Source organism: Canis lupus, chromosome 12 (assembly GCF_048164855.1).
Source record: "Canis lupus baileyi chromosome 12, mCanLup2.hap1, whole genome shotgun sequence".
Taxonomy (NCBI): Eukaryota; Metazoa; Chordata; class Mammalia; order Carnivora; family Canidae; genus Canis; species Canis lupus.
In genome coordinates this window covers 6,040,455-6,068,249 of record NC_132849.1, presented here as the reverse complement: position 1 = coordinate 6,068,249, position 27,795 = coordinate 6,040,455, and the positions used below count along the sequence as shown (strand labels likewise).

The 27,795-nt window shown below is 42.4% G+C and overlaps 1 protein-coding gene across 3 annotated transcripts; it reads left to right on the top strand.

Annotated features, from left to right (window-relative positions):
* Positions 1-1,223: 1,223 nt before the first annotated feature.
* Positions 1,224-27,642, top strand: LOC140601000 (NBPF family member NBPF6-like protein). 3 transcript variants are annotated; one of them, XM_072769384.1, is made up of 8 exons: positions 1,224-1,462; positions 9,860-10,072; positions 12,210-12,309; positions 13,953-14,188; positions 17,530-17,581; positions 18,276-18,436; positions 21,239-21,358; positions 27,489-27,642. In XM_072769384.1, the coding sequence occupies exons 2-8, from the start codon at positions 9,895-9,897 to the stop codon at positions 27,593-27,595; spliced, it is 954 nt and encodes a 317-aa protein (XP_072625485.1). In that variant the 5' UTR covers positions 1,224-1,462; positions 9,860-9,894; the 3' UTR covers positions 27,596-27,642. The 3 variants fall into 3 exon arrangements, with proteins under 3 accessions (XP_072625485.1, XP_072625484.1, XP_072625486.1); XM_072769383.1 differs by lacking the exon at positions 1,224-1,462 and adding an exon at positions 9,496-9,651; XM_072769385.1 differs by lacking the exon at positions 1,224-1,462 and adding an exon at positions 9,496-9,651 and having other exon boundaries at positions 27,160-27,642.
* The last annotated feature ends 153 nt before the right edge of the window (positions 27,643-27,795 follow it).

The following is a 27,795-nucleotide window of genomic DNA, read 5'->3' as shown; positions in this document are numbered from 1 at the left end:
CCAGGCAGTGGGTGGGGGCTGTATTTAAAGGCAAAAGGTGGGATCCCTGGGTGGCGCAGCGGTTTGGCGCCTGCCTTTGGCCCAGGGCGCGATCCTGGAGACCCGGGATCGAATCCCACGTCGGGCTCCCGGTGCATGGAGCCTGCTTCTCCCTCTGCCTGTGTCTCTGCCTCTCTCTCTCTCTCTCTGTGACTATCATAAATAAATAAAAAAATTAAAAAAAAAATAAAGGCAAAAGGTGAGAAGGTATGGCGACTATGGCATTTTCCCTTTTTCAGTAACTGTGCCTGATTGTAAATAGCCCATTAGTTAGTTAGGGCCTATGAATATTTCGAGGTAGGTCACCTGAGGGCCTGTCTGTATTCCGCCGGGGGAGGGGGGAGGGGTGTATAGCCGGCCCTGGGCCCTTTCTACTTTCTATTGGTCAAGCCTGTTGCCTAAAAGTAGCCTCTACAGTTGGTTTCTCGGGTTTCCCCCACACCTGGAAGTCTGCATTCAAAGCCCATCAGGAGCCATTTCCTTTGCTAGAATATTTTAAAGTACTCTTCCGTCAAGGAAGTGCATTAAAGATACACTTCCCAGTTGCATTCCTGGAATCCACAGAAAGCCCCGGGAGAGATGGATCAGGGGCGGGTTCCTCACTGACCGCCAGGCCGAGGCTCCCCCCAAGACGGGAACGACACTCACCTTCGGCAGCCACGGGACCCCGGTTTCATCTTCCGCCGCGTTTAGAGAAGGAAATGGCCTGCAGTTGTTCCTTCCCCTCGGCTCTATTTCCACCTCTCCCCTTCCGTTTCTCCCAGAGCGTTTCGGGAGCCGAATATGGGACGGGACCTCGGGGGAGGCGGCCCCTCTCCTCCCGGGCCCTCGGGCCTGGGCGTCTGGGCGGCTCCGGCCGGCCGGGACGTTACCGCCCGCGGGGGAGGACGCGGGGCCGCGAGGGCCGCAGGGGGCGGGGGGCGGGGGGCCCGCGCGGGTCGCGAGGGCGGTGAGGTGCGTCCGCGCGCCCCGCGCACTTGCGCGTCGCCGGCTGCGACACCTTGAATCGCCGCCGCCCGGAGCGGGTCCGCCGGCCGCACGCGGGGGTGCGGGGCTCGACCCGGCGGGAGCGGCGGCGCCGAGGGGGCCCGGCCCTGTCCTGCCCCTCGAGGCCGGCCCGGGAGAGGCTCGTGTGACGCGCAGCGCCCAGGACTCGGCTCCGCGGCGGCCCAGCCGGCGGTCCCCAGGTTAAAGGTCGCAAACCCTGCAGTCTTGGCGGAGCGGCGGTCGCGAGCGGAGTCCTTCTCTCCGCCGGCGTCGGGACAGCCGTTTGCCGGAGACCGGCCGCAGGGAGAGCGCGTGGCTCCGGGACCGGGGCTGACGAGAGAAGCCGCGCGGTTTCCGACACGGCGGGTGTGTGGCGGGGAGGGAGGCCGGCGTCCGAGCACGCGGTGCGGCCCGAGCGTGCGGAGCCTCAGCGGAGGTGGGTCGGCAGTGCGGGGCCGCAGGTTGTGGCGGGGACCCGGGGTCCAGCTGGGCCGCCCGGCCTTCCTTGAGGCGGTCTCGGTCCGCGCGGCTCGGCGGCCGCGTCCCTCGGGGTCCTCCGGGCGAGGCGGGGCCCCGGGGTCTCACGCCGGCGCCTCCCCTCGCCACACTCGTCTACTCTGCTGAGGAAAAGAGTTGATGAAAACAGACCTACACAAACGACTTGAGTCTAAGAGCTTTCCTTTCCCAGAGTCTCCTCTAAACCTCCCGAGCGAGTGATTGTCATGGCCTGCCCCCAGTGCTGCTTACCCATAAGCATTAAAATGAACCTTCTACCAAAAGTCTTGCTTAGGGGGGTATAAAATAAACAGGAGTGACAAAAATATTTTAGGGCCTACTTCCACAGAAGAGTCTGAGGTCCCTTCTCTGTAGCATCCCTCAGATCCTCGCTAATTCCTTTGCACAAATCTTTCCTTAGGCTGCTAACGCCTCCCCAGTCATTATGGTGTCTGCTGGGCCCCGCAGCTTCTCTCCTTCCTGGACCTTCATTTCTTGATACTCCCGAGTGAGATGCTGGTCGGAGGTCAGCCCAAGACCCAGATGCTAATCAGTGACCCATAACGCCTTAAATTCCAGATATCTGCCCTCGGTAAGGACAGAAGTAGCAATGGCTTTGGTTTCAAGTGTTCAGAATGACCCACCATACTTGTCTTTTCAAAGACAGTTCTGAAAAATCCCTTGTTTAGACCTCAGCATGTTCTGCTCTGGAATTAACCTAAGGGGTATAGTTGCCTTTTTTCCTTTCTAGTGTTGCCTCCTGAGTCTCACAACCCTGTAATAACCTGTCCTGTTAGTGCCATAGATAATACAACAGAGGGCACTGGACACATAAAAGTGCAAGGAAAACACTCCTTTGACCACAAATGGAACCCAGACCTCCCACATGGAAGCCAGAATTCTGCTACTGAATTCAGAGATGTTTGTTTCTCAACTGCTGCAGTAGGTCTAATCAAAAAGTGTCTCAGGAAGGACTTTGAAACAGCAAGTCTCAGATAGCTTTCCACGGCTGTTCTCTTTGGAACTGGTAGCACATAGAAAACACCTGCAGCAGAGGCTTGACTAGGGGATTTATGTAAGGTAGCTCTATAAAGCAATGGCACTCAAAAAAATCTAATTTGAGGGACGCCTGGGTGGCTCAGCCATTGAGCATCTGCCTTTGGCTCAGGGTGTGATCTGGGGTATCGGGATCGAGTTCCGCATCGGGTCTGCATGGAGCCTGCTTCTCCCTCTGTATGTCTCTGCCTCTCTCTGTGTATCTCTCATGAATAAATAAATAAAATCTTCAAAAAATATATCTAATTTGAAAGAGCCTAATTCTGGGAGGAAATCTCTTTCCAAAGTAGATAACAGACTTCTAGAAAAACATCAGAAAATAGGACACCTGGCGGGCTCAGTCAGTGGAGCATGTGACTCAATCTCACATGTTGTAAATTTGAGGCCCATGCTGGGTGTAGAGATTACTTAAATTCTTAAAAAAAAAAAAATTAGTTCAGACTCTTGTGTCTGGTCCTAAATCTAGTGTGGACCTATGGAAAGTTAATTTCCTCCTTGGCTAAAGCAGTCTCTTTGCCTTCCCATTGCTTGGTGCCTCCCAAACCTTTCCTTCCATTTTTTTCACCAGTTCTTTAGACAGTGAAGGTTCAGGAAGCTGGCTCTGAGTATGTGCTGAGTTACTCAGGAAAACCTGGGTGATAATTGAATTTCTCACCTCTGAAGCTTCTTTTGAGTGTCTAGAAAAGACCAAGAATCAAATAGTGCAGCTTTTAAACTGTGATGTCTTTAAGCTTTTATTTATTTATTTGACAGAGAGCACAAGCAGGGGGAGTAGCAGAAAGAGAGGGAGAAAGGGAGAAGGAGAAGCAGGCTCCCAACTGAGCAGGGAGGCCTATGCAGGCCTGATGCAGGGCTCCATCCCAAGATGCCCCAAAGACCCCAGGATCATGACTTGAGCCAAAGGTAGACACTCAATCGACTGAGCCACCCAGGTGCCCCTCAAACTGTGATGCCTTGCAGAAACCTATACAGGATGAATAAAAAGTGAGATTCCAAGATTTCTTTCCTTTATCTCACCATCTTGGCCACAGAAGGCAGCCAGGGAAAAACAATTTGACATTTCCTGTAGACACTAGAATATCACTTCTTTAGCCAATTTAAAAGCTTCACCTTGCCCTTTGTCTTTGTCTGAGAGTTATATTTTCACTTACAATGCCTTAAAATTAGCCTGGGACAGACTTGTACTGTTCTTAATATATAGCCCTTGTCTGTCTAACACACTGCCATAGCTGGAATTTATTTTTACATCCAATTTGAGAGGATTTGAATCCATCATAATTAGTTGTATTTAGTGTTGGTTGGAGATTGCTGACAGTTGTTTTCACTTCTACCCACCTCATTGTGTGATTTCTGTTGTTAAAAACAAATTTCTTCCTGCCTATTTTAACTGGCCAAATATTCAGCATTTTTTGAAATTCCATGTCATTGATGACCTATGGATTTTCTTAGATCCTAGGGGCATAGGACAAAGATAACATTGTTCCTTAGTTCAGAACACATGGTGGCAATTGGGTGCTCTGAGCAAGGCCCTTTCCTCCTTCTCTCTTTTTTCTTTTTTTTCTTTTTTAAGATTTTATTTATTTATTCATTCATGAAAGACACACACACAGAGAGGCAGAGACACAGGCAGAGGAAGAAGCAGGCTCCATGCAGGGAGCCCGATGTGGGACTCAATCCCCGGTCTCCAGGATCAGGCCCTGGGCCCAAGGCAGCACTAAACCGCTGAGCCACCCGGGCTCCCCCTCCTTCTCTTTCATTATTAGTTCATCTCCCATTCCCTTCTCCACCCCCAAAAGCATACACTCTAATGAGTATAGTATAGGTCCTTTTATTGTAGCTTCTCTTTGTATATTTAAATGTGTTTGTCTTTAAAAAAAAAAACATGGTCCCCATTTTAGGGGGATAGATTAAAACCACCATTTTTTTAAAATAAATATTTTATTTAAGAAAGAGAGCATGCACAAGCAAGGGAGGGGAAAGGGGAGAGGAACAAGCAGACTGTCTATTAGTGGGGAGCCAGATGTGGGGTTTCATCCCAGGACCTTGAGATCATGACCTGAGCCAAAATCAGACACTCAACTGAGCCACCAAGGCACCCTAAAACCACTTTTTTAAAAAAAGATTTTATTTCTTTGATGAAGAGAGAGTGTGTGAGCACTGTTCTCCAGTCCTTCCAAGATGAAATCAATAGCTTTCTAGTATTTTTTTCTAAACTGAACTCTAATTGATATAAAAGATTAGTCCGCAGATCTTTTTTCTTTTCCTAATCTTTCCTATTAGCACGATTTTCAATATCTAGCTCATTATATCTTTCTGGTGCACAGAATACTGTGGCCTGTCTCTTTTTATTATCTTTATTTTCTCTCCTCACATTTATAGGCATCTAATTTGTTCCCACGTCCTGGACACTACAAGTAAAGCTAAAAAGATCATCCCCATTCATACCTCATCATGGAATCACACAATTTCTCTGTGGTATACACATAAGGGTGGGATGTTGGAGAACAGGATGTGTGCACACTTACTTTCACTAAATGCTGCCAGGGTGCTCTCAGTTTGCTCTTGCTAGTGGTGATGCTGGTTTATTTCCCAAGTGTGGAAAAAACACAGCAATATATGTGGTGGCTTAAGACTGAGTTTGTGGTTGCTTTGCCTGGGTCTTACTCTTCGAAGACAAATTTCCAAAAGTTTGCACCACCCTCACATGTTGGTTCCTAATTATCAAGGTCCTGAAGGCATCTGGACCACGCTAATCAAAGGAGTAATCAACCAGGAGCAATCTTCTCTCCCTTGGCTATTGGGACCATACTGACCCTGAGAGATGATGGAAGAAGATTTGCAGGGCCCAACTGCCAGGAACTGACTTTAATTGAGGCAATGGGAACTATACTGTGTTAGCTTTGAAACATGGATTCATATTGGAAGAAGGAAGAACCTCTGCCAGTGCTTAGAAATTAGAAAACAGGGACGAAAGCAAATAACAACCCTGGTGTGCCTTGACCTTCTGGCTTCAAGTCAGTTCTCTAACAGCTGAAATAAATAAAGGCCACTAAAAATCCCTCTAAGGAAGCTCCCATGGAAGAAATGTTATGGAACTTGGTCTTAGAGAGGTTCTTAGGAGTCAAGTCTCCAAGGTGTCATTGGAGCATGGAGACCTTTGTACAATTTTAGATTTCAGACCCCGGCTGGGAATTTGTAGCCTCATGTAGTGCAGCTCTCTTTTAGCTGATTCTTTCCAAACCAAACTCCAAAACCAGAAGGGCTCTCAGCATAGTTGGCACCTATGGAGTCACTGAGTCCTGAACCTGAACTATTGGGAATGTTATGAACTATGCAAGGAGCCTTGAGTTCAGACCACTGGTAGTTCAGTGGCAGTAGCCGTGGCTTCATGTGGACTACCTAGTTTTGATTCCTGGCCAATGTATTTGTTTGCTGTTCACTCTAACACAGTTCATTTGCTGCCTCTGCAGAGTATCAGTGGGAATCTTTATTGTGTATACAAGATTAGAACAGTAATTCTTTTTACTACTTCTGTTAGACTGTTTATTGTACAGGTTAATCTGGTCTATGTAGAGATCTAGCAACTAGAAGCTGTGAAACGAAAAAAATATGGAGAACCTGGCAATGATTTTTGAAATAAAAGCATTAGGGGCCAAGTTATGATTCTGGAAGGATTAGTATTCTGATTGAAGTATAACAAGTACTCTTCCAGGTTATATCTTTCAAGGTGGGGAGTTAAGTTCTGGTGTGATTCTGTAGTGTAGAATATTTAGATACGATATCCTTGGCACATTTGCCTACACCTCTGACTGATCCAGACAAAGTATCATGGTCACCATTTAACCTTGATTTGCATACTTGGCCTTGAGCTGGTCACCTAGTAAGTAGCTTCTTCCTATGCAGTGGGGTTGAGGTACTGAACCTCCAGGAAAAGGAGTAGCTCTGGGGTAGGCCAGATACCCCAATAATAGTAAAGATGTCATGGGTCCAGGGAAGGGCAAGGATTTTATGCAGTAACCACATATTGCGGACCGGAAGATGTGAGGAGTGTGCTTGGACCTTCCAGGTGGGTGAAATTCAGAGTCTAGATGAATCAGAATCCTGTGGCTTCCAGTAACACCAGCTGCCTGTACTCAGCCTCCCTCAGTGGTGACTTTGGCTCCAAAGAGACGTAGAACGTGCAAAAAAAAGAGAAAAGGCTGAATGATAACTGGCAGTTATGCCTCCAAATCTAGATAGACATAGTAACATGCAAGTACAAAACAGAAGAGAAGGATGCACAGAAGCAGTGAGAGTCTGTCTGAATCTGTATGGCAGATATTATAAATGCATTAAAAAATTATCAGCTTATGATTTTAGGTACCACTAATTATGAAGTTGTAGGATCAAGGACTTGGTTTCTCTGCCCATGGCTCCCTCCATCTTCAAAGCCAGCAATGAGGAGTTTCTCCCTCAATGAATCCCTGACAAGCTTTGAATCTCTCTGACTTCTCGGCTCTTTGACCTCTAGACCCAAATTTATAGGGTCCATGTAATTAGGTCAGTTCACCTGGATAATTTCCCCCATTTTAAGGTCAACTTATTTATATCTGCAAAATCCCTTTTGCCATATAACATACCAGAATTATGCAAATAGCAATCATAAGGAAATTGGAATGACTATACTAGTACCAGACAAAAAAGACAGGGGACTTTAAAACATAAAAAATGTTATGAGAGGGGCACCTTGGAAGCTCAATCGGTTAAGTGTCTGACTCTTGATTTCAGTTCAGGTCATGATTTCAGGGTCTTGGGATCAAGCCTTGGATCAGGCTCTGTTCTTAACGGGGAGTCTGCTGCTTGAGATTCTCTCCCTCTGCCCCTCCCCCCAGCTTGTGTGTGCTCTCTCTCAGAAAAATAAATAAATTTTTAAAAATTTTATGAGAGGGCAGCCCCAGTGGCACAGCGGTTTAGCGCCGCCTGCAGCCCAGGGCGTGATCTGGAGACCCTTGATCGAGTCCCACGTCAGGCTCTCTGCATGGAGCCTGCTTCTCCCTCTGCCTGTGTCTCTGCCTCTCTCTCTCTCTCTCTCTTCATCTCTATGAATAAATAAATAAATTCTTTAAAAAAATTTATGAGAGATAAAGAAGGATCTTTTATAATGATAAAAAGGTTAAACCATGAGGAAGTTATAATACTAATAAAAACATTTGCATCTAATAGTCCTAAAACACAAGAAACCAAAACTGACAGAATCAAAGAGAGAAATAGGCAATTCAACAATAATAGTTGGAGGGATGCCTCGGTGGCTCAGCAGTTGAGTGTCTGCCTTTGGCCCAGGGTGTGATCCCTGGATCTGGGATCAAGTCCCACATTGGGCTCCTTGCATGGAGCCTGCTTCTCCCTCTGACTATGTCTCTGCCTCTCTCTCTCCCTCTCTGTGTCTCTCATGAATAAATAAATAAAATCTTAAAAAACAAAACAAAACAAAACAATAATAGTTGGATACCTCAATACCACACTCTGAATAGTAGGTAGAAAACCAGGCAGAAGATCAATAAATCAATAAGGAGATTGAAGACTTAAACAACATGACATAACAGACATCTATAGAACACTCCACCCAAAAAGAACAGAATAATACATTTTTTTCAATTGTACTTAGAATATTCAACCATACACTAAGCCATAAAAAAAGCCTCAATACATTTAAAAGGACTGAAATCATAAAATTTTGAGATATCTCACAAGCCAATACTATCACATAGTCCAGTTCAAGTTGGCAAGTGGGGTAGGTAGGTTGTCAGGTCATCTTTCACTTTGTCATGAATGTTCAGTGACACATATGGAGGTGGCCATTGTCATACAAGTATGGGCCACTAGCCTGGAAAAATGGGAAGAGACAGATACTCCAGAGAAGTTTCTCTAGTGTCAGACTCACAAAACCTGAGGGAGAAATGGCTCCGTAGGAAGTAAGGAGGTGTCAGGGGATGCCTTGCTCTCCTAACTGTGCCTCTCTTGAAAACTTCAGCCTCTACATCATGAAGTCATTGCACAGGAATGCTGTGAATCACAACCAACCACCATCCACCCACGACCTGATTTCTACCTTGTTCTGAGAAAACAACTGCAAGTCAATATACATGGGCCAACACAAACTGTCAGTGTTCTGCAAAAACTACTCTGGACGTAAAGGATACAATTAGTTTATAAGTCATCCCAGGGTGGCCACTACATGCATTCAAAGACCTATACAAAAACTCTTTCATGACTTTGACAAATGGGAAAGATACCCTGTGGAGCAAGAATAAAATTCATAAGTGACAATCTCAAAATATGTATATAGAGATTAAAACACAAAGCAACCCACAAAGGTAGGACAGGGCTAGGAAGTAGGGAAGTCAAACTTGACTTCAAGTGTTTTGAAAAGTCAGTATGCTTCCCCAGGACATAACCCTGGACTATGGCAGGAAGAAAATTCAGACATGAGATAGAAATCCTTACAGTTATTTACACATTAAATATTCTACTCAGAATTTTTTCTTATAGTATTAGACTAATATGGAATAAACCTAGAGAACAAAAGAACACCAAGAGTATCTAAAAGTTTTAAATTTTTCATGAAGGAAAAGTGAAGTGACTTCATAACAGTCTTTAAGACAATGAAATAATTTGGAAAATTATTGATTCCTTCGTGTTTTCTATGCACTTAAAGGAATAAACAATGAAAATATGTTTAAATTTAGAAAGAGATAAGTTTGTGGTATCAGCACATGGACATACAAATACTGAGAGTGGCTGCTTAGGGCTCGAGGGTGGTCCTGTCAGTGGTGACCTTCACAACAAACCAGGTGGCCTTGTGTATCAGCATGGCCTCAGCTACTGGAAGGCAGTGGCATCTAAGATTCCATGACACTCCCCACTTTCTAGTTCTGTTATTGTGACTCTGAACAGTTACCAGGCAGGCTGGATGCTCTGTCTGGCACTGTTAACAGAGCCTGAGTGCAGGCAGTGCCCTAGGCTCTGAGCTCTGGCCTTGTTTTTGTGGTTAAGAATTGTTACAGCTGTGGAATGCTTACAAAGTTTAGCCCCAAAGTAAGTATGAATTGCATCTGTATACTCTTGACCTGTTTAAGTCCATTTTTTCCCACTTAATGACACTGCAAGGTATAATTTACAAACTATAAAACTTACTATTAGCGTTGTACAGTTCAAGGATTTTTAGTAATTCACCAGGCAGTGCAACCATCACCATAATCTATTCACTTGTTTCTAATTATTTGTTTGGGTTTCTGCTCCCCAGGTTCTGGCTCTACTTCTACCACCACAAGCTTCATCATGGCAGAATCGCTCACCACTTTCTCTGATCCAAGGACAGAAATAAGCAGCCTGGAAACCAATCAGTACTTGTGCTCCCAGCTGGAAAAAAACGAACAGAACTTCCGAGACCTCACAGAGAGATTCCTTACATCCAGGGCTACTGCTTACATCTTGGCCAACCAGCTGCAGAAATATAGTAAGCCCTATGGGTTCACAGTCACCATAGTGATAAATGATTGCCTATCTTCCCTAGGAGAAACTAAACACTCTACTTTATTCTTCTCTCTTCATCAAAATAAATCTCATCCTGACCACAGTCCTAGGAAGGTAGAAGTGAGTATTTTACCCTCAGTTTGCAAAAGATGGAAACACTGAGGCAGAAAGGGATAAAGTTTACAGAAGCACAGAAGCTAAAATCTTGGTTCCGGCACTAAGCTGTCTTTTCTGTCTCAGGAACATGTGTCAGATTCTAGAAACATATAGCATCACTGTTGGCTTAATTAAATCTCAGGATTCAATTCCAACTTTTACTAAGTACCCATTTGCAAAGCATTATACTAGATGCACTAGAAGTGTACTAGTTAGTATTCTCTTCCTGCCTTATAGGAGCTTAGAACTATCTGTTCCCAACTGAACCACAGATACCTGGAGATCAGAACATCAGTAGCAGACACAGAGGGAAGTTCTTATGCCTGGAGCAAGATTTTTTTCCCTACACAAGTTCTAAGAAGCTGTTCCTCACACGCTGGTGATATTGAAAGTATTTCCAGGAAAGTCAGAGACTCTGTAACACCTTTTCAATCTCTCCCTGAATATGAGCTTTGCAGACAGCAAGCTAGTCCAGGATCTGGACTTTGAGATGTGTGGCCAAAATGAGAATGAGGCTAAGTGGGCAAGGCCTTTAGTCCAGCAGACCGGGTCAGTGTAGGAGCTGGCCCTTCCGTCTCCATGCTCAGTTCTCACATTTGGAAATCCTTGGACAATTCCAAAACTGTTGGTAATGGGGCCCGCAGGAAGCTATAGTGACTGAAGGAAACATGATGCAAGTGAGGGCACATGAGAGATAGGAATATTAGGAGGATTCTTGCTGATATTGAAGTTGAGTTTGCTTCCAAATTTCTACAGTTATATTTCAATAAATCAATGGGGGATAAAATTTGCTATCCAACTTACTAGACATGGAGAAAAATTAAAAAGCCTACTTATTAAAGAAAAAAGATGAGCTTTGGGGTATGGAAATATAAGTGTTTTTTTTTTATTAACATCATTCATTAAAACCACAATTGTAAGACAAATTTTTTGAAGCTAAAGAAGAAAAAAGATATCATCCTAGATCTCGGTGTAAAGATATTACAGTGCAGTGATTAACAACAGCATGTATCCTTGCGTCAGACTTCTGGGTTAAAATCCAAGTTATCCTCTTTATACCTCAATTTCCTCATCTCTAATGGTAATAAGAATATTTACCTTTTTAACTAGTGGTGATGACAGCATGATGATAATTCTTGAAAAATCTACTAGACCAGTGCCATGGAAGCACTATGTATTAGTTCTCCCTCTAATCTAACACAACACCTGGTAGCATTTGAACATGTCTTTCAGATATTTCCCCTTCATATACATATTACACAGTTGTATCCAGATAAACTTTGAAATCTTTGAAATATGAGGATTATTGAAACTCTCAACATAGGAGGACTATCAGTCCTATAATCTTCGGAGGTCTAGGGTGCCTGGGTGGCTCAGTTGATTAAGCAGCTGCTTTTAGCTCAGGTCATCTTCCTGAAGTCCCTGGATTGAGCCCCACCTCTTCCTGCTCAGAGGGAAGTCTGCTTCTTCCTCTCCCTCTGCCCCTCCCCCTGCTCATGGTCTCTCTCTCTCTCTCTCTCTGTCTCACTTCCTCACTCTTTGTCAAATAAATAAATAAAATCTAAAAAAAAATCTTTGGAGCCTTCCCTCAACACACAAGAAATCACTACTTCATGTCCCAGGTTAATGGTTTACCTAAGAGCCTACGAGGCTTAGGCTTAGTAAAGTGGCCCAAGATTTGGAGCCAGACCTCAATGTGAATTCTGACTTGTTTCCTTCTAGTTTAATAATCTTCAGTAAGTTACCTGCCCATGAACTTCTCTATCCTCATATCTCAAATGCCATGTTGAGGAATTTGATAATAAATTGTAGGAGATTGAGGAATGAGATGTGGATATCGGAGTATGGAGCTTGGTAATGGAGTTATATTTGTACTTGGGATGGACCTTGCCTCTTCCATTGAAGGCAGTGACTATAGCAGCATGTCCAGCTTTCCACTGAGGCAAGTGTGTCTATTTTCTCAGAGAATGAAGAGTACAAAGCCCTCATTGACCCCATGCTGGAGGAGGAAGTGCAGTTTGGCAGGGAGCTGGCAGAGAAGATGAAACCATCTGCAAGACTTGGGTAAGGAGGTACCTGTGGGAAAGTGTGAATTACTATTTTGAAGTGGGGTAGCCCAGGCTGCTAGTATAAGGAGCACATTCGTCCAAGGACAGAAACAGAAAAGTACATGGTAGGCACAGAACTAGATAAAGACAACTGTGGGGTTATGGGAGTGAGTTGGTAGAGTAGTTAAGTCTCTGGGGTCCTTCCTTAAATAGCATATAAATAAAATGGAGACAGATGCCTGAGATAGAATACTAACAATGTGGCTTCCAGCTGTGTGACTTTGGGCAAATTTCCTTAACTTTCCTACATCTCAGTTACCTCAGCTATTTCATCTGTAAAATGAAAATATGAACAGTATCATAACCTTCAGAAGGTTATGAAGATTAAATGCATGATTACAAGTTAGAACCATCTCTGACACATATGGAGGTCATCTCAACAAATATTTTCTGTAATTATTATGCTTTTATTTTTTTTTATAGGTATGGTGGTTGTCATTAATGGACTAGCATTTTCTACCACAAGAGATATTTTCCAAGCTTTCCAAAGTGCCTTTTCATGATAAAAATGTTTTTCCTTCTCAACTTTGATTTTTTTTCTAAGTATCATACTATATGAAGTACTAACTGGTAGGGCTATTAGGTAGATAGATAATCAAGCAGCTGTTGTATAGAAAATAGATTATTAATGTGCTGAGGACCAGCATTGTTTATCCTCAGAAGGGTTTCAAATACAGGGTGGATTGTGGCATTCAAGATATCTTTTAACTCTGTTGAAATTAAATCTGAGAAACTCATTAAACCTACTAAAACAGAGATAATTGTTTGCAGGAAGCCCAGGTCTGGAGCTTCTGTTGCTCTTTAGTCTATGCCTTTACCAGCTCTGACACTTTATAGGAACTCTGTGGAATAGAGTTTGAAAGACAATCTGTAGAGTATCACTTAGTAGGACAGCAGGGAGGAGATTCAGGCATCAGATGAGGTAGATGACTATAAATGTCTAGTCCAGCTTTAGGATTATGTGGTTCTAAGTATTGACTGAGTGCCTACCTGTGTTATACACTCTGTTGGGTACTGTAAGTTGGGTAGTATGTGGCACTGTCTCTAGCTTCAGAGAGCTCACATTTTAGATTAGAATCCATGTAGAGTATTTGTATAATCATTAGAAAATGGTGAAAACCCATTTAGAGTGATGTAATTGTTGTTACTTGGAACTTTATTACTCTTTAGTGTCTTCTTACTTATTATGGTTTTTTTTTTTTCATTCTTTTTCAAAGAATGCTGTCCTTCTTGACCCTTTCATGGATTTTCTTTTCATCCTTTGAGTCAACACCACATCTACCTATCGAATACTTTTATATGAGGTTTGTGTGTGTGTGTGTGCATGTCACTTTCTGCATAATGCTTGATGATATATATTCCATGGAAATGGATGTGGGCTTAACTGAGAAACTGAAGGGGCATCTTTTCAAAGTAAGGTTAATGAAAAACAAAGAAACAAACCCAATGCTGTTTCCTCATTCCCTCTGCCACAGGCAAGTCCCACAACTTGTGTAAGAATTCAACTTGGGAAATTCCTTAGGGGCATTCTATGAGATATCTCTGCTGAAACTTCCGTAACCTATGCACTGTTACCTTTTACTTTTCTTTTTACTTTAGGAAATATGATCCCCTAATTCAGGCTCAGGCCCAAGAACTGACCCACTTACGACAGAGGATACAGGAAGGGAAAGGTGTCTGTTACCTTTTTATTCAGCATACAAAGAACACGGTCAAGTCTTTTGAGGGCTTCCTCAGGAGCACTGACATTGCTTCCTACCAGGGGCAGAGATTCTGTGAGCAACTGGCCCAAGGAAGCCAGCTGGCAGAGAGCCTAGCCAGCAAACTCACCACTGGTAAGTTGGCTTGCATGCTACGGAGACCTTTTAGATCCTCACATAAGTAAGTCTCCATGCTTCAAAGACTCTAAGAGTGACTTTTTAGCCAGATGTCCTGCTGTTTTGTGCTTTTTCTCAGCCTATTAATAGTGATGCTATCAGGTAGAAATACCTAGTCACTCACCTGGGCCCAAGGTGAACCCTCACAGGTATTTCCTCTTTCTTTTAAGGATTATTGATTTACATAAAAATAGTCCACTGTAGCCTCAGTTCTGTGCGCTTTGAGAAATGCATACAGTAATGTAAACAACACCATAATCAAGATACGGAACAGTTCTATCACCACTAAAAGTTTTTTGTGCTTCTTTGTAGTCAACTATTGTCTCCTGCCCCAGTTCCAGTCCCTGAATCTGTTTTCTGTCCATACAGATTTTCCATCTGCAAAATGTATCAGTAGTTGGTTTCTTTTTTTAACTGTTGAGTACTATTCCATTATATAGATATATCAGTTTTATTTATCTGTTCACCCACTGAAGGGCATTTGAGTTATTTCCATTTTGGGGCAATTATGAATAATAGCTATAAAGATTCACATACAGATTTTTGTGTAAAAATACATTTTCACTGCACTTCACTTCGCTTGGGTAAACATCTAGGAGTGGGATTGATGGGTCATGTGGTAAGTGTATGTTTAACCTAGAAGAAACTGCCAAACTGTTTTCCGATGTGGCCATCCCACTTCAAATTTCCACTGACAGTGTGGTGAAAATTTCAGTTGTTCCCCAATATCAACTTTCGATATTTTGATATTTTTAGGTTGTTGTTCTTTTTCTTTTTCTTTTTCTTTTTCTTTTTCTTTTTATTGTTTCAGTAATTTAGTAAGTGTGGGGTATATGGCATTGTGGTTTTAATTTGCATTTCCCTGATGACTAATGATTTTAAGGATCTTTTGATATGCCTGTTGACTCTCCTTGTATCTTCGGTAAAGCCAATGTTCAAACATTTTGTTATTTTATTTATTTTATTTTAAGATTTTATGTATTTATTCATGAGAGAGACACACATACAGAGAGAGAGAGAGAGAGAGAAAGAGAGAGAGAGAGAGAGAGGCAGAGACACAGCCAGAGGAAGAAACAGGCTCCCCACAAGAAGCCCAATGCCGGACTTGACTTCGGGCCTTGGGATCATGCCCTGAGCTGAAGGCAGACACTCAACTGCTGAGCCACCCAGGGGTCCCACACTTTGTCATTTTAAAATTGAGTTGTTTTCTTATGATCAAATCTTGAGGGTTCTTAACATTTTTTGATACAAGTCCTTTTATGGGATATTTAATTTGCAAATATTTTCTCCCCATCTATGGCTTATCTTTTCATTCTCTTAATAGTGTCTTTCAGAGAGCAGAATTTCTTAATTTTAATGAAGTCCAACCTATGGATCATGCTTTTGTAGTTGTATCTAAGAACTCCTTTTGGAAAACAAGGTCCTTCACCTTACCATATATATTTTACAATTAGCTTGTCATTATGTGTTTTTTTTTTTTAAAAAAAGCAACAGCAACAAAATCTCCCAGAATTTTGAGTGGCATTGCTTTGAATCTATGAAAAGTTTGAGCAGAATTGACATTCTTAATCATACAGAGTTTTCTGGGGCCCCTGGGTGGCTCAGTCACTTGAGCATCTGACTCTAAATTTTGGCTCAGGTCATGATCAGGGTTGTGGAATTGAGCCCTGTATGGGTTTTCTCTCCTTGCGCCTCCCTCACACAGTCTCTCTCAAATAAATCTTAAAATAATATTGAGTTTTCTAATTAACAATCGTAGTGCCTTATCAGGTTGAGGAAGTTCCCTTTGGGGTTTTTTATGTTTTATTTATTCATATTTGAATGAACAAATGAATTTTTTTTTTTTGTTTTATGTTAGTGACTGCTGACAACAGGGGGAAAAATATGTCTCTTAATGCAAACATGAATAGGTATGGTCCAACCAAGAAATGTTTCCAACTGATTTGAGGAAATTCCTTTTTATTCCTTATTTTCTGAGAGTTTTATTTTGACTAGATATTGAATTCTGTCAAATGCTTTTTATTCATCTATTGAAATGATTATATGTTTCTATTATGTTGAATATTTTTGTAGTGTACTCTGGATATTTTGAATATTGTAAGACCCTGGGTCCTGTTAAAACCCTCTGGAAATTAAGTTTTGGGACAATCAGCCCCATTAGGTTCAACTCCAAGTTCTGTCTCACCTTCTATAGTCAGTAGTTCCAATGTCAGGTCGTGTTCAATGCTTTTGATATGCTGTTTGGGTCTGTCCAGCAAATATGTTACTTGGTTTAGTCTGGAGTAGGTGGTGGTTTGTGTGGTAATTCAATTCTCTAATCCTTTGTCATGATTCATTGGGTCTATTCTACACATACTCAGTTTGGGGATGAGCCCTGGGGCTTTTGTCATCAGCTCATAGACCATTTTTCAGCCTCTTTTCTCTCTGGTATTTCTTCCATACTTTCAGGTTCCCAGGAGTCCCTTTTCCAAGTTCCTCTGTTCAGAAAAATTGAGTTCTCTCAGAGATGTCTCTTCATACGTTACGTTGCAGTTCTGCATAACTTTAAGAGCAAGGAGGCAAGAAAATTGAGAAATAGAAAATAAAAGGGAGCACTCTTCACACTTTTTAGGCAAGAGGTCCTTTTATCCTGTTTCTTTTGATCAGAGAGCTAGATTCTCTCCTGTGGGTTAGATCACTGTTAGCTGCCTTGACAATAAATGCAGTTCTGCAACTGGGCTGGTCTCTAGGTGAGGTCAGGAAAGAGGAGGGGAAAAAAAGGAGGGAAAATTCTCTCCATACACTTTGGCATGCATAGGTGCCTTTTCCCAGTCATTTGGTTAGAAGAGTTAGGTAGTTTCTCCTGAAGTTTTTGCTCCTCAGAGACTGCAGTGAGTTCTTTATGAGAGCTTAATAGGACACACAACCATGGTCTAGCCACCAGTTAGCTGTGTGGCAAAAATGAAGGTTACAGCTGGAGAAGTCCAGAAAGTAGCCGAGCAAGTATTCTATGCACTGGACAAAAGACATTTTAAACTTTTTGAAATAAAATCTTAAAAAAAAATAAACTTTTTGCCTTGATGTCAGATGTAGCAGATGTCATAGTGATGATTCACCACACTAGGAACACACTGTCCAGTGTTACTCAGGAAAGCCTGCCAGGCTACTTCTCTGAAGACACAACCTAAGCCCTCTCTCAGAGCATTCTGAACAAACATGTAGAGTATTACATTTCTGGTCATATAGGCCCTCATATTTGTAATGTGTGAAATGGGATCTGCTCAATTTCTGACTAGCTGTTTCTATTTTGTGATTCGCAGAAAGTCACAATGATAAGAAGGATGGAGATAGACAGGAGCCACTGGCACCCAGGTAACTCAGTGATGAAATGATAATGGAATGGTAAAGTCGTAGAGAAGACTCCTGAAGCAAGAGACCGAGAGGCCAAAGTCCCAGATCCAGGAAAAAAACCCCTCAGAAACTGCCAATTGTACCTATTTCATTCATTCATCGTACAGTGATATGTCCTTTTAAACAATGTTGTTTATTCTCTGGTTCTTGTACTGGTTACCATTTCCTAGTAATTCATCAAGTTTAGTTAGCTGGAGTTAGTCTGACCTAAAGGCAAAGTAGCCAGAGATCCCTGGTTTCTGTACTCTAAAAATCCGTATGGTAAAAAAACAAAACAAAAACAAAGCAAAATATTGTCTCAGAAGCCAGGATACAATGGACCATTTCATATTATATTAAGCAAAAGTTGTCTGCAGCATTTTCAAACCACTATCCTAGGTCTGCACATGTCATGAGTGTATTTGAGAGTAGTTTAGTCTACTTCCCCATCTGCCTGTGGTGAAGTCAGCACACTGAGCTCTGGCTGCTCCCTTCTACCCAACTCTAGGCACACTAAGCCCAGTCAGAAGTGGATTGTTATGCTCTCTCATCTGAGTGGCCTCTTGGGTTTCTGGCACTCTTCCAGGAGTGTCGGGTGGGACCAGCTGTGAAGCTGTGGTTCCAGGTTGCTTTAGTTTAATCTCTTGTCTTATCTCCTTCCCTATCACCACATCAGGCTCAGCAGGGAGCTCCAGCAAGAAGTGAATGAAGTCCTGGAAGACTCACTAGATGAACGGTATTTGACTCATTCCAGTCGCCGTGACTCTCACCAACCTCGCAGCAGCAATGCCTTCCTGTCTGATGTGCAGGAAGCCAGCTCTGCTGTGGAAGTCACCAGTGAGTACTCCTGTTATAAAGAAAATAAAACTCCAACACTGGAAGAATGGAGAATAAAACTCCAGTAACTTCTACATGCTTAGTACCTCTGTCTAGGCTGAATGAGATCATCTCTGTAGGCAGGCCCCAAAGATTAACCTTGAGAAAGGGATTAGGCTGAACACAGACCTGGGACCAAGTTTCAGATACAGGTCCCTGGTGAGTCAGGTAATATACATTGCTCCTGGTCTACCTCACCTCAGTCACTCTGGCTCCCACTGGCATTTACAAACTGATGGACTCCAGGCAAAAACCAGATTGAGAGTTAAAGGGATCATGGCAGATTCTCTGCCACTACTTCAGCATGTGTATAAAATCTAATAGACCTTGTCTAAAATGAAGCATCATAGCTTTCAGGGAATGTCCTTGCTAATTATAGTTCCTGAACAGTGTCCCTTAAGCTTTTCTAACTGAGAAATACAGTCTTTTTTTTTTTTAAAGGTTTTATTTATTTATTCATGAGACACACAGAGAGGCAGAGACACAGGCAGAAAGAGAAGCAGGCCCCATGCAGGGAGCCTGATGTGGGACTTGATCCTGGGACCCCAAGATCATGCCCTGAGCCGAAGGCAGGTGCTTAACCACTAAGCCACCTAAGCATCCCAAAATACTGAGAGTCTTGCCTATATTTTTGGAGATGCAGAATCATGGTTCCAATATCCAGTCTTCATCTCCCCTCAGATGACTTGCTTTCTTATTGTTTCATGTTAGTACCAGAATATCAGGTGGTTTCCCTAAAGACAAGGCTCAGCTCTTGGCAACCTTCAGATAAATGATCGGGTTCCCATTCTTTGTGTGACACCATTTTTAAAAAATGGCTGTGGATTTAGTCTTAGCGCTGTCATCTGATCTAAACCAACAACCAGCCTATTAACTAGAAAAAAGGCCCAATCTAATAGCCATTCCACTAGCATGCCCCTCTCCTAAAAAAACCCAAACTAGCCAGTGTAGCTCCTCCAGGTATGTAAGAGTCCCAAGGTGTAGCAGCGACACTGGTGTGTGTGTGTGTGTGTGTGTGTGTGTGTGTGTGTGTGTAGATTAAGATTAAAACCTCAACCTTCATCTCCTTTCCCTTGACTGTTTGACTTTCCTTTGGGGTTAATGGTTAGGATTATTAGAGAACTGTATGTCTTCTGTCCTCTTGTAGGCATGAGAAAGAGACTTCTTTTTTAAATTATAAGAGAGAGCAGGGGAAGGAGTGGAGGGAGAGGGACAAGCAGACTATGTGCTGAGCATGGAACCCAATATGGGGCTCAGTCTCACAACCCTGAGATCATGACCTGAGCCAAACTCAGGAGTCAGGTGCTCAACCAACTGAACCACCTATGCACCCTGAGAATGAAACTATCTTAATCCACTCAGTGTTAACTGAGTTTTTAAATAGTGATATAATCCATGTCAGGTTTTGTCTTTTTGCCAATGGTAGGTGCCTTTTATTACTCAGGCAGTCCCCTTACAAAGCCTTCCTTGTTCCTATTTCCTATTTCACCTTGAGATGTAGAGGGAGGTCTTTTCATCTATTAAAAGATGTTCAGTCATAAATCATGCGGGAGAGGTATTTAGTAGGGACATCCACTAGTACCCAGAAGTCTTACATAAAAGGTGGCCTTATCTTTCCTAGTACCAGATAAACCTTACTCAGGTAGTTTTCCACCTGTGTCAACCTCCTTTATACTTCCCATATCCTTGTGTTGAGAGGTGGTCCTGTGGAGTTTGCTTAACACTGGACCATACTTTGTTTCAGGGCCTTTAAGGGCTCTTAAAGGAAGTTCTCTGTTATCCCTGATGAAAGAGGAAGTTGGCAGAAGAATGGTAAAAGGCAGGGATCTTGCTGAGAGGCCCTTGGCCACCCCATTAGTGATAAGGATTCTCCATCTTCTACCTCATTCCCTGTCTTGGTGGAATGGCTCCAGAAGATGAGATTCAGAACCTGCACCAGCACCTGAAGGGATTCTTTTCATCACTGACTGCCTTCAAGAAAAGCTGGAACATCATCTCAGCATTTCTGATCAAGGAAACAGTAGGGGTGGCCTAAGTCTGCCTGCTTCTGGCAGTATGTATCTAAGGACTTGTGTGTTGCAAGGCTTCAAAGATTTCAAGAACTTGATATACCTTACTTCACTTATTCTTACAAATGACTCAACTAGGGAGAAGAGGGCATGGATAAATATTCCTGCTTTTTAGATGAGTAAATAGGCTCAGATAGAGATTGGCCCCAAGGCTGAGCTATCCCTCCATCTTAGAGTTGTCTGATCTCCAAACCCATCTTGTTGGCTCCTCTGCTATATACTTTCTGCTGCTCCTCTCCTCTCGTGTGATAGTCATTCAGAGTGAGGGTCTCTGCTGCTGCCATTCTCATCCTCATCTCCTTCCCTAATGTCTTGGTTACCCTTCATTGTCTACACTGTGGATCTTCTTCCCACATCCTCTTCCTGGATTGTACTCACACAGTGCCCATTATTCCTCAGTCTTGGGCTGGACCAGAACAGTGACTGGGCCTCTTTTTCCACACCAAAGCAGCAGCTATTTCATGAGAAAAGTCTCCTTCATCATTTCAGACATTAGGTGTGATAACACAAATGAATGAGCTCTATTTGTTAAGGGCCTTGTGAAAATTAAGTTTCTGGCCCATCACATTAAAGTCCCAATGTGTGAGTCCCCAGGGTTTTCTTCTGGGCTAAGAAAGGGAAAGGGAATTGCAGAAAGCATTATCTCAAGCAAATCTGTTTAACTTGCCTAAACTGTAATTATTTCCTGGAATAGGACACACAACAAACCTTGACAGGCAGAGCCTGGAGTCTGTTGCCCAGCTGTATAATGAAAACAGAGATATCAGGGAACAGAGTCTGAGCCTTCTGGCTCACCTGAATCGTATTTCCAGAGGTAAGTGGTCAAAACCCACAAGAGGAGGTCATTCTCCGAGCCTTCTTTTCTCTTGCCATACTCAGCTATGAAAACAAAAGATGATGGGGAGGCCACAGCTACTCAAAGCCTCATGACTCATAATCCTCAATCTAGAGTGGGCTATCTCCTAGGTGCTCCTTCCATATGTCCCCAGACTCTAGGCTCCGGGAATGAGTAGCTCTGGGAAATCCATCATTTAGGTACAAATCACACCTCACTAATGCAAGCCTAAGAAGAAAAGAACAATCCTCAAAGATGGGAAATTGTAAGAGAACAATTATTTTAATTGAGTAAAATTTGCCAAGATTAGATAAACTCTGTCTTATAATGCTAAAAGAACAAGCAAGCAGAATTTAGATTCTAAGTCAGTAATCTTTGAGGAAATGTGAGAAATGTGGCACCAGAAAGGTGCCATGAGCTTAAAAGGAGCAAAACCCCAATATTCAATTCAATTTTATTTTCATAAATAAAATAAAGTACTAAAGTACTAAATAAAGTACTAAAAAAATAAAGTACTAAAAAATTGAAATAAGTATAGCTTATACTGATCCTTGGCAAAATACAAATTTATTGCACTCAAACTATAATATTCCAGTCACCTTTTGATTCTCAACTCTTATGTTGAGAAAAGCCAAACCAAACCAAATTACCTTCAGATTGGCAAAAATATATACAAACCTCCAAAATATCTTCAGCCTATCCCCTAAACACCAGACTCGGTATTTACTGAGCTTTTGCTGTGTGCAGTGCCCACCCCGATAGACATCCCTGCCTGATCTGTTAGGTGCCAGTTAAGAAAGGTCACCTAAGATTGCTTTTACCTTCTTTATTTTTTATTTTTTAAGATTTTATTTATTTGAGAGAGAGAGAGCAGGAGCAGAGGAGGGGGACAGGGAGAGGGAGAAGCAAACTCCCCACTGATCAGGGAGCCTGATGTGGGGCTTGATTCCAGGACCCCAAGATCATCACTTGAGCCAAAGGCAAACGCTTAAGTGGCTAAGCCACCCAGGCACTTCTCCTTCTACCTTCTTGTACCTATGTTGCTTTTGTTTCTAAGGCCTCTTCTGAATAGGACTATTCTCAGATTACTAGAACCAGTTGCCTTGTGGCTCAGAAAAATGGAAGGACCTGGAAGTTTATGTTAATCCCACAGCACCCAGTGACCCTACCTGTAAATCATTATCCATGATTGACAAGTACAAGCATAGGGAAGCCCAGCTACTTGACTTGAGGAAGACTTTGTGGTGAATTAGCTTTGGGAAGAGGAATCTAGAGGTGAACTTTGTAAAGACCCAGGTAGATAAACAGAAGGAGATTCTTGCCTTGGCAATCCAATTAAGAAAGAGAGATTCATCTCAGATCATAAAAAGGAAGGTTAAAATCTTTAGGCCCAATGGAAAAGAAGCCCATGGTGGAAGAGTTAGAGAGAAATAAAGAGAACCATGGGAAATAGGGCAGGCCTCCTAAGTAGCTTTAAATCATGCTGTCATTATAAGAACCTGGTAAGGTTTTGCCTGACACAAAAGCCTAGATATCACAGCTAGAGGTTGATTAAAATGGTTTCACATGTGTTTGGGGTATTTTTTTTTATTTATTATTTATGATAGTCACAGAGAGAGAGAGAGAGAGAGAGAGAGAGGCAGAGACATAGGCAGAGGGAGAAGCAGGCTCCAAGCACCGGGAGCCCGATGTGGGATTCGATCCCGGGTCTCCAGGATCACGCCCTGGGCCAAAGGCAGGCGCCAAACTGCTGCACCACCCAGGGATCCCAGTTTGGGGTATTTTTTAAAGGTTACTAGGTAACTGAAATATGTGAGAAGGACCACAACCTACTGAGATCTCAGGTCACCAATATAGAAATATCCCAAATGTACAGTTACTTATGAAAGACCAACACTAGCCATTGATGGGATTTGCATTCCTCTCTCAACTATCATGTTTGTATAGCATGAAAAAAGAGAAAAGAAGGGGTAGATGGATTAGATCTATATTCTCTCTGGAGCAGTTTTACAGATTTTTTTGACTACAAGACACAGTAAAAAACACAAATCTTTATTAACCCAATATTATGTTTAAAACAAACAAAAGGCCTTATTATATGTAATGTGTCTATTTTCCTTCCTCATTCTTTAAGTAAAACCTGTAGTAAACAGTCTAGTCTATTGATTTTACAACCTATTAGTGGTTCCCAATTGCAGTTTGAAAAATTTTGCTTTTGATTAAGCAAAATTCTAAAGGAGTATTGGGAGCAAAATTTTTCCTCTACCCACTTAGGTTTGAATGATCCAGGACCTTTGAATTAACTAGCATTAGATAAAAGACAAGGTTCATTTACATATGCATGTGGGAGTTGCATAGTAATGAAGAACTCCCAGAATACCCAGAGGTAAAAGTTTGTAAAGCAACTTAAAGGGTTTCAGGGTTTCAGTGGAAAAGTATGGAAAATTCTCTTGGACTTTTTGATGCTATTGGTCTGTGTCTATGCAGCTGAATTCTCAGGAAACTCCCTTGGAGTGGGGGGAGGTTCAAGTGGCAGCTGTATTTTGAGGATGTTCTGCTCTAGTCAGATAAATGAAATTCAGATAAGATTTTAGATATTTTAACTTGAAAATAATCTTTACACCAAATATATGATACCTTCAAAAGCTTCTAGATCTTACTATCATAAAGAGAATTGATAGCAGAAAAAACAAAACAAAACAAAACAACAACAACCCAAAAACCTAAAACTTTAAGGAACAAATTTAAAAAAAAGATTTTATTTAAAAAAAAAGATTTTATTTATTTATTCATGAGAGAATACACAGAGAGAGAGGCAGAACTCAGGCAGACCAGACCAACTCAGGTTGGGTTTCTTCTATTCACAGTTGTTAACTTAGGGGGTGGAATATTTATTACCTGGGGTGGGAAGCAGAGTTTTGGCTTTTTCTTCCTAATTTGCAGGGGTTTCCTGGGATGGATGGCATCTGCCATCTTGGTTGGTCAGGTTTGATCTGGCTTCTTGTGGAGCCCTGCCAGGACAGGACTCTAATCTTCCCAGTAGCTGCCAGTGACTTCCTCATTGTTGACCTCCAGGTACCCCGTCAGAACCTAATTGCCTCCTCTAACAACCTGCTGTAGAATTAACGTTACAGGATAATGGTCTCTACAGGGTGTAAATAGATCAGTCCAAGGTTTAACTTTGCCCTTTATTAATATTCCCCTTTTCCCTTTCTGATGATTCCTTTCTTTCTCTCTAATCTCTTAAGAAGAATACTTAAGAGACTTTCTATAATGTTTTATTCCTGTCCCAGCCGCAGTACCCAATAAACTGTAGAGTCTGTTGGCTTCCTCTAGATTGGAGCCTTTCCTCTCTCTTTTCTTAAACTTTGAGATGTAGTGAAAGGGCTCAAGGTATGGATTTTAGCTTCAAATTTTTCATTTATAGGTCTTGTGGCTTTAGTTAATACTTAGCCTCTTGATACCACTCTTTCCTCATGGCAAAAGTGGAACTGTATTTGGATGGTAAATAGATTCCTGTACCAATTCTAATATAGAATGGGTCCTTCCCACACCAACAGAAAAATTTTGGAAAAATAAATTTTGGGGACACCACCTGGGTGTCCTACGATTGAACTCAATTCTGACATTACCTACTAGGTTTACCTCGTAGAAGATAGCATCAGATTCCAAAGCTTAATAGTTCAGTCCTGTGAGACTGCTTCCATCCTGGCCCCCACTTCACATTCTAGTAGCAAATCCAAGTTTTTACCTGTACATCTGACTGAATCAGTTTCCTGAGAACCTCCTCCTCCTAGGGTTTGATTAGCTTGTTAGAGTGGCTCACAGAACTCAGAAACATTTTACTTACTAGATTACAGGTTTATTTTTTTCTATGTATGTATGTAATCTGTGCACCCCAGGTGGGGCTGGAACTCATGACCCCAAGATCAAGAGTCGCATATTCCACTGACTGAGCCTGCCAGAAGCCCTGATTACTGGTTAATTAATTAAATTTTTTAAAGATTTCATTTATTCATAAGAGACACACACAGAGAGAGGCAGAGACACAGGCAGAGGGAGAAGCAGGCTCCATGCAGGGAACCCAATGTGGGGCTTGATCCTGGGACACCAGGATCATGCCCTGTGCCAACGGCAGACGCTGAACCGCTGAGCCACCCAAGCATCCCATTTTAATTTAATTTTTTAAAGATTTTATTAGAGAGGGCAGCCCCGGTTGTGCAGTGGTTTAGCGCTGCCTGCAGCCCAGGGTGTGATCCTGGATACCCTGGATCGAGTCCCACGTCGGGCTCTCTGCATGGAGCCTGCTTCTTCCTCTGCCTGTGTCTCTGCCTCTCTCTCTCTCTCTCTCTCTCTGTGTGTGTGTGTGTGTCTCTATGAATAAATGAATTTTAAAAATCTTAAAAAAAAAAGATTTTATTAGAGAGAGCATGACCAGAGGGGGAGGGGGAGAGGTAGAAGGAGAAGCAGATTCCGATGAGCATGGAGCCTGATGCGGGGCTCAATCCCAGGACCCTAGGATCGATCATGATCTGAGCTGAAGGCAGATGCTTAATGGACTGAGCCACCCAGGAGCTCTACTGGTTAATTTCAAAAGGATATAACTCAGGAACAGCCAGAAGGAGGAGGTATATAGGGCAGGTCATGGGGAAAGGGTGCAGAGTTTCCATGTCCTTTCTGGGAGCTCCACTCTTCCAGCACCTGTGTGTTCACCAACCCAGAAGCTCACTGAGGCCCCCATCCTTTTAGTTTTATTTTTTTTAAGATTTAATTTATTTATTCACAAGAGACACACACATAGAGAGGCAGGCTCCATGTAGGGAGCCCGATGTGGAACTTGATCCCAGGACTCCAGGATCACGCCCTGAGCCGAAGGCAGATGCTTAACTGCTGAGCCACCGAAGCATCCCTCTTTTGGGTTTTTAACGGAGGCTGCATTACATAGGCATGATTGAATAAATCATTGGCAGCTGATGGCTGAAATCAACTTCAGCCCTCTCTCATCCTCAGAGGTCAGGAGGATAAGAGTAAAAATTTCAGGGCAGCCTGGGTGGCTCAGCGGTTTAGCGCCGCCTTCAGCCCATGGCGTGATCCTGGAGACCTGAAATCGATTCCCACGTCGGGCTCCCTGTATAGAGCCTGCTTCTCCTTCTGCCTCTCTCCTCTCTATGTATTCTCATGAATGAATAAAGCCTTTTAAAAAAAAAGTAAAAGTTTCAGTCTTCCAAATCATGGTTGGTTCCCTGGGGAATCACCTTCCAGCCCTCCAGCAGTTTCCAAAAGTCACCTCATTAACATAACAAAAGAGTAATTATAAGCATTTTAGGAGTTCTGCCAGAAACTGGAACAAAGACCAAATTTACATTTCTTATTATAAACCACAATATTACAGATAGTATCTAAGGACTCTGCTGTTTTTCACATTCTAGGACTCTTCCCTTGGCACCACCTTCCTATAAAAAAAACCCCCAAAAATGACATGCATTTAGGAGCAAGATTTCCATGCAAAATATCCTCTCATTTCTAGAACAGACTGTTTCTGAATGTGCATGTTTGAAACAAGGCACATCTCCTGGGAGGTGTGAGGGCCCTTAATTTTTCTTACCTTTAATCTGCTCATATAACTCTTTCCACACTGTAGTTTACCACCATGGCTTATCCACTTTTCAGGGTGCACTTGGCCTCTTCTTCCTTAGCTGTCACTTCAGCCTCAGGTATCAGTAGAACCAGTGGAAGATTCTCATTTAATTTAGTTTTTTTCTCCCCTTCTTCTGTTTCAGGTAAGAAGTAATAGTGGAAATATGAAAATTTCTTATTTCAACAAAGCTTAGTCACAAACAGTTCCCCCATTGATGAGAAAAACTAAAACAACAAAACAGAGAAAGTCCTAAATCTGAAAGCAAGAGGGCTCCATCTCTAAGACTCAGATTTCATAGCCACTCTAGATTTTTACTCCAAAGGGATAGCTTGATTGCAGAAATAATAGCCCTTTCAGTCTGCAAATTTGATAACTATGTAAGAGACATCAACACCTAGATTCACAGATGATCTTGAGATGCCTAACCTTTCCTCTCCCTACCCTCATCCTATGGATAACTGGAGTCAACAGCAGCTGGAAGAAAATGTCAAGGACTTGGATCAAGAATAAGTCCAAATGTCGAATGTCGTCGTTGCAGACTATTCATCAGCTCTTCAGCATGTGTTCATTTTCATTGAAGGATAAAAGTTTAGAAATCTCAGATAATAGAGTTTATTTTATAACATTCTGTTGCCTGTTTTTTTTTTTTTTTTGACAAATCAAAATTACAAAGTTTTTGTTCTCCAGCTAACAGCAGGAAACTCAAACAATATGTCCACTGTATTTATATCCCAGAGTGACAGCAACCAAGTCTGGGTGCATCACTTCATTCCAAAAT

Bases quoted from the DNA above. Each gene is read 5' to 3' on its own strand.
- LOC140601000 (XM_072769384.1), top strand. From the start codon at position 9,895: ATGGCAGAATCGCTCACCACTTTCTCTGATCCAAGGACAGAAATAAGC. The intron at 14,189-17,529 runs GTAAGTTGGCTT...TGTGATTCGCAG, and splicing joins AGCCAGCAAACTCACCACTG to AAAGTCACAATGATAAGAAG. The intron at 21,359-27,488 runs GTAAGTGGTCAA...TGGAGTCAACAG, and splicing joins CCTGAATCGTATTTCCAGAG to CAGCTGGAAGAAAATGTCAA.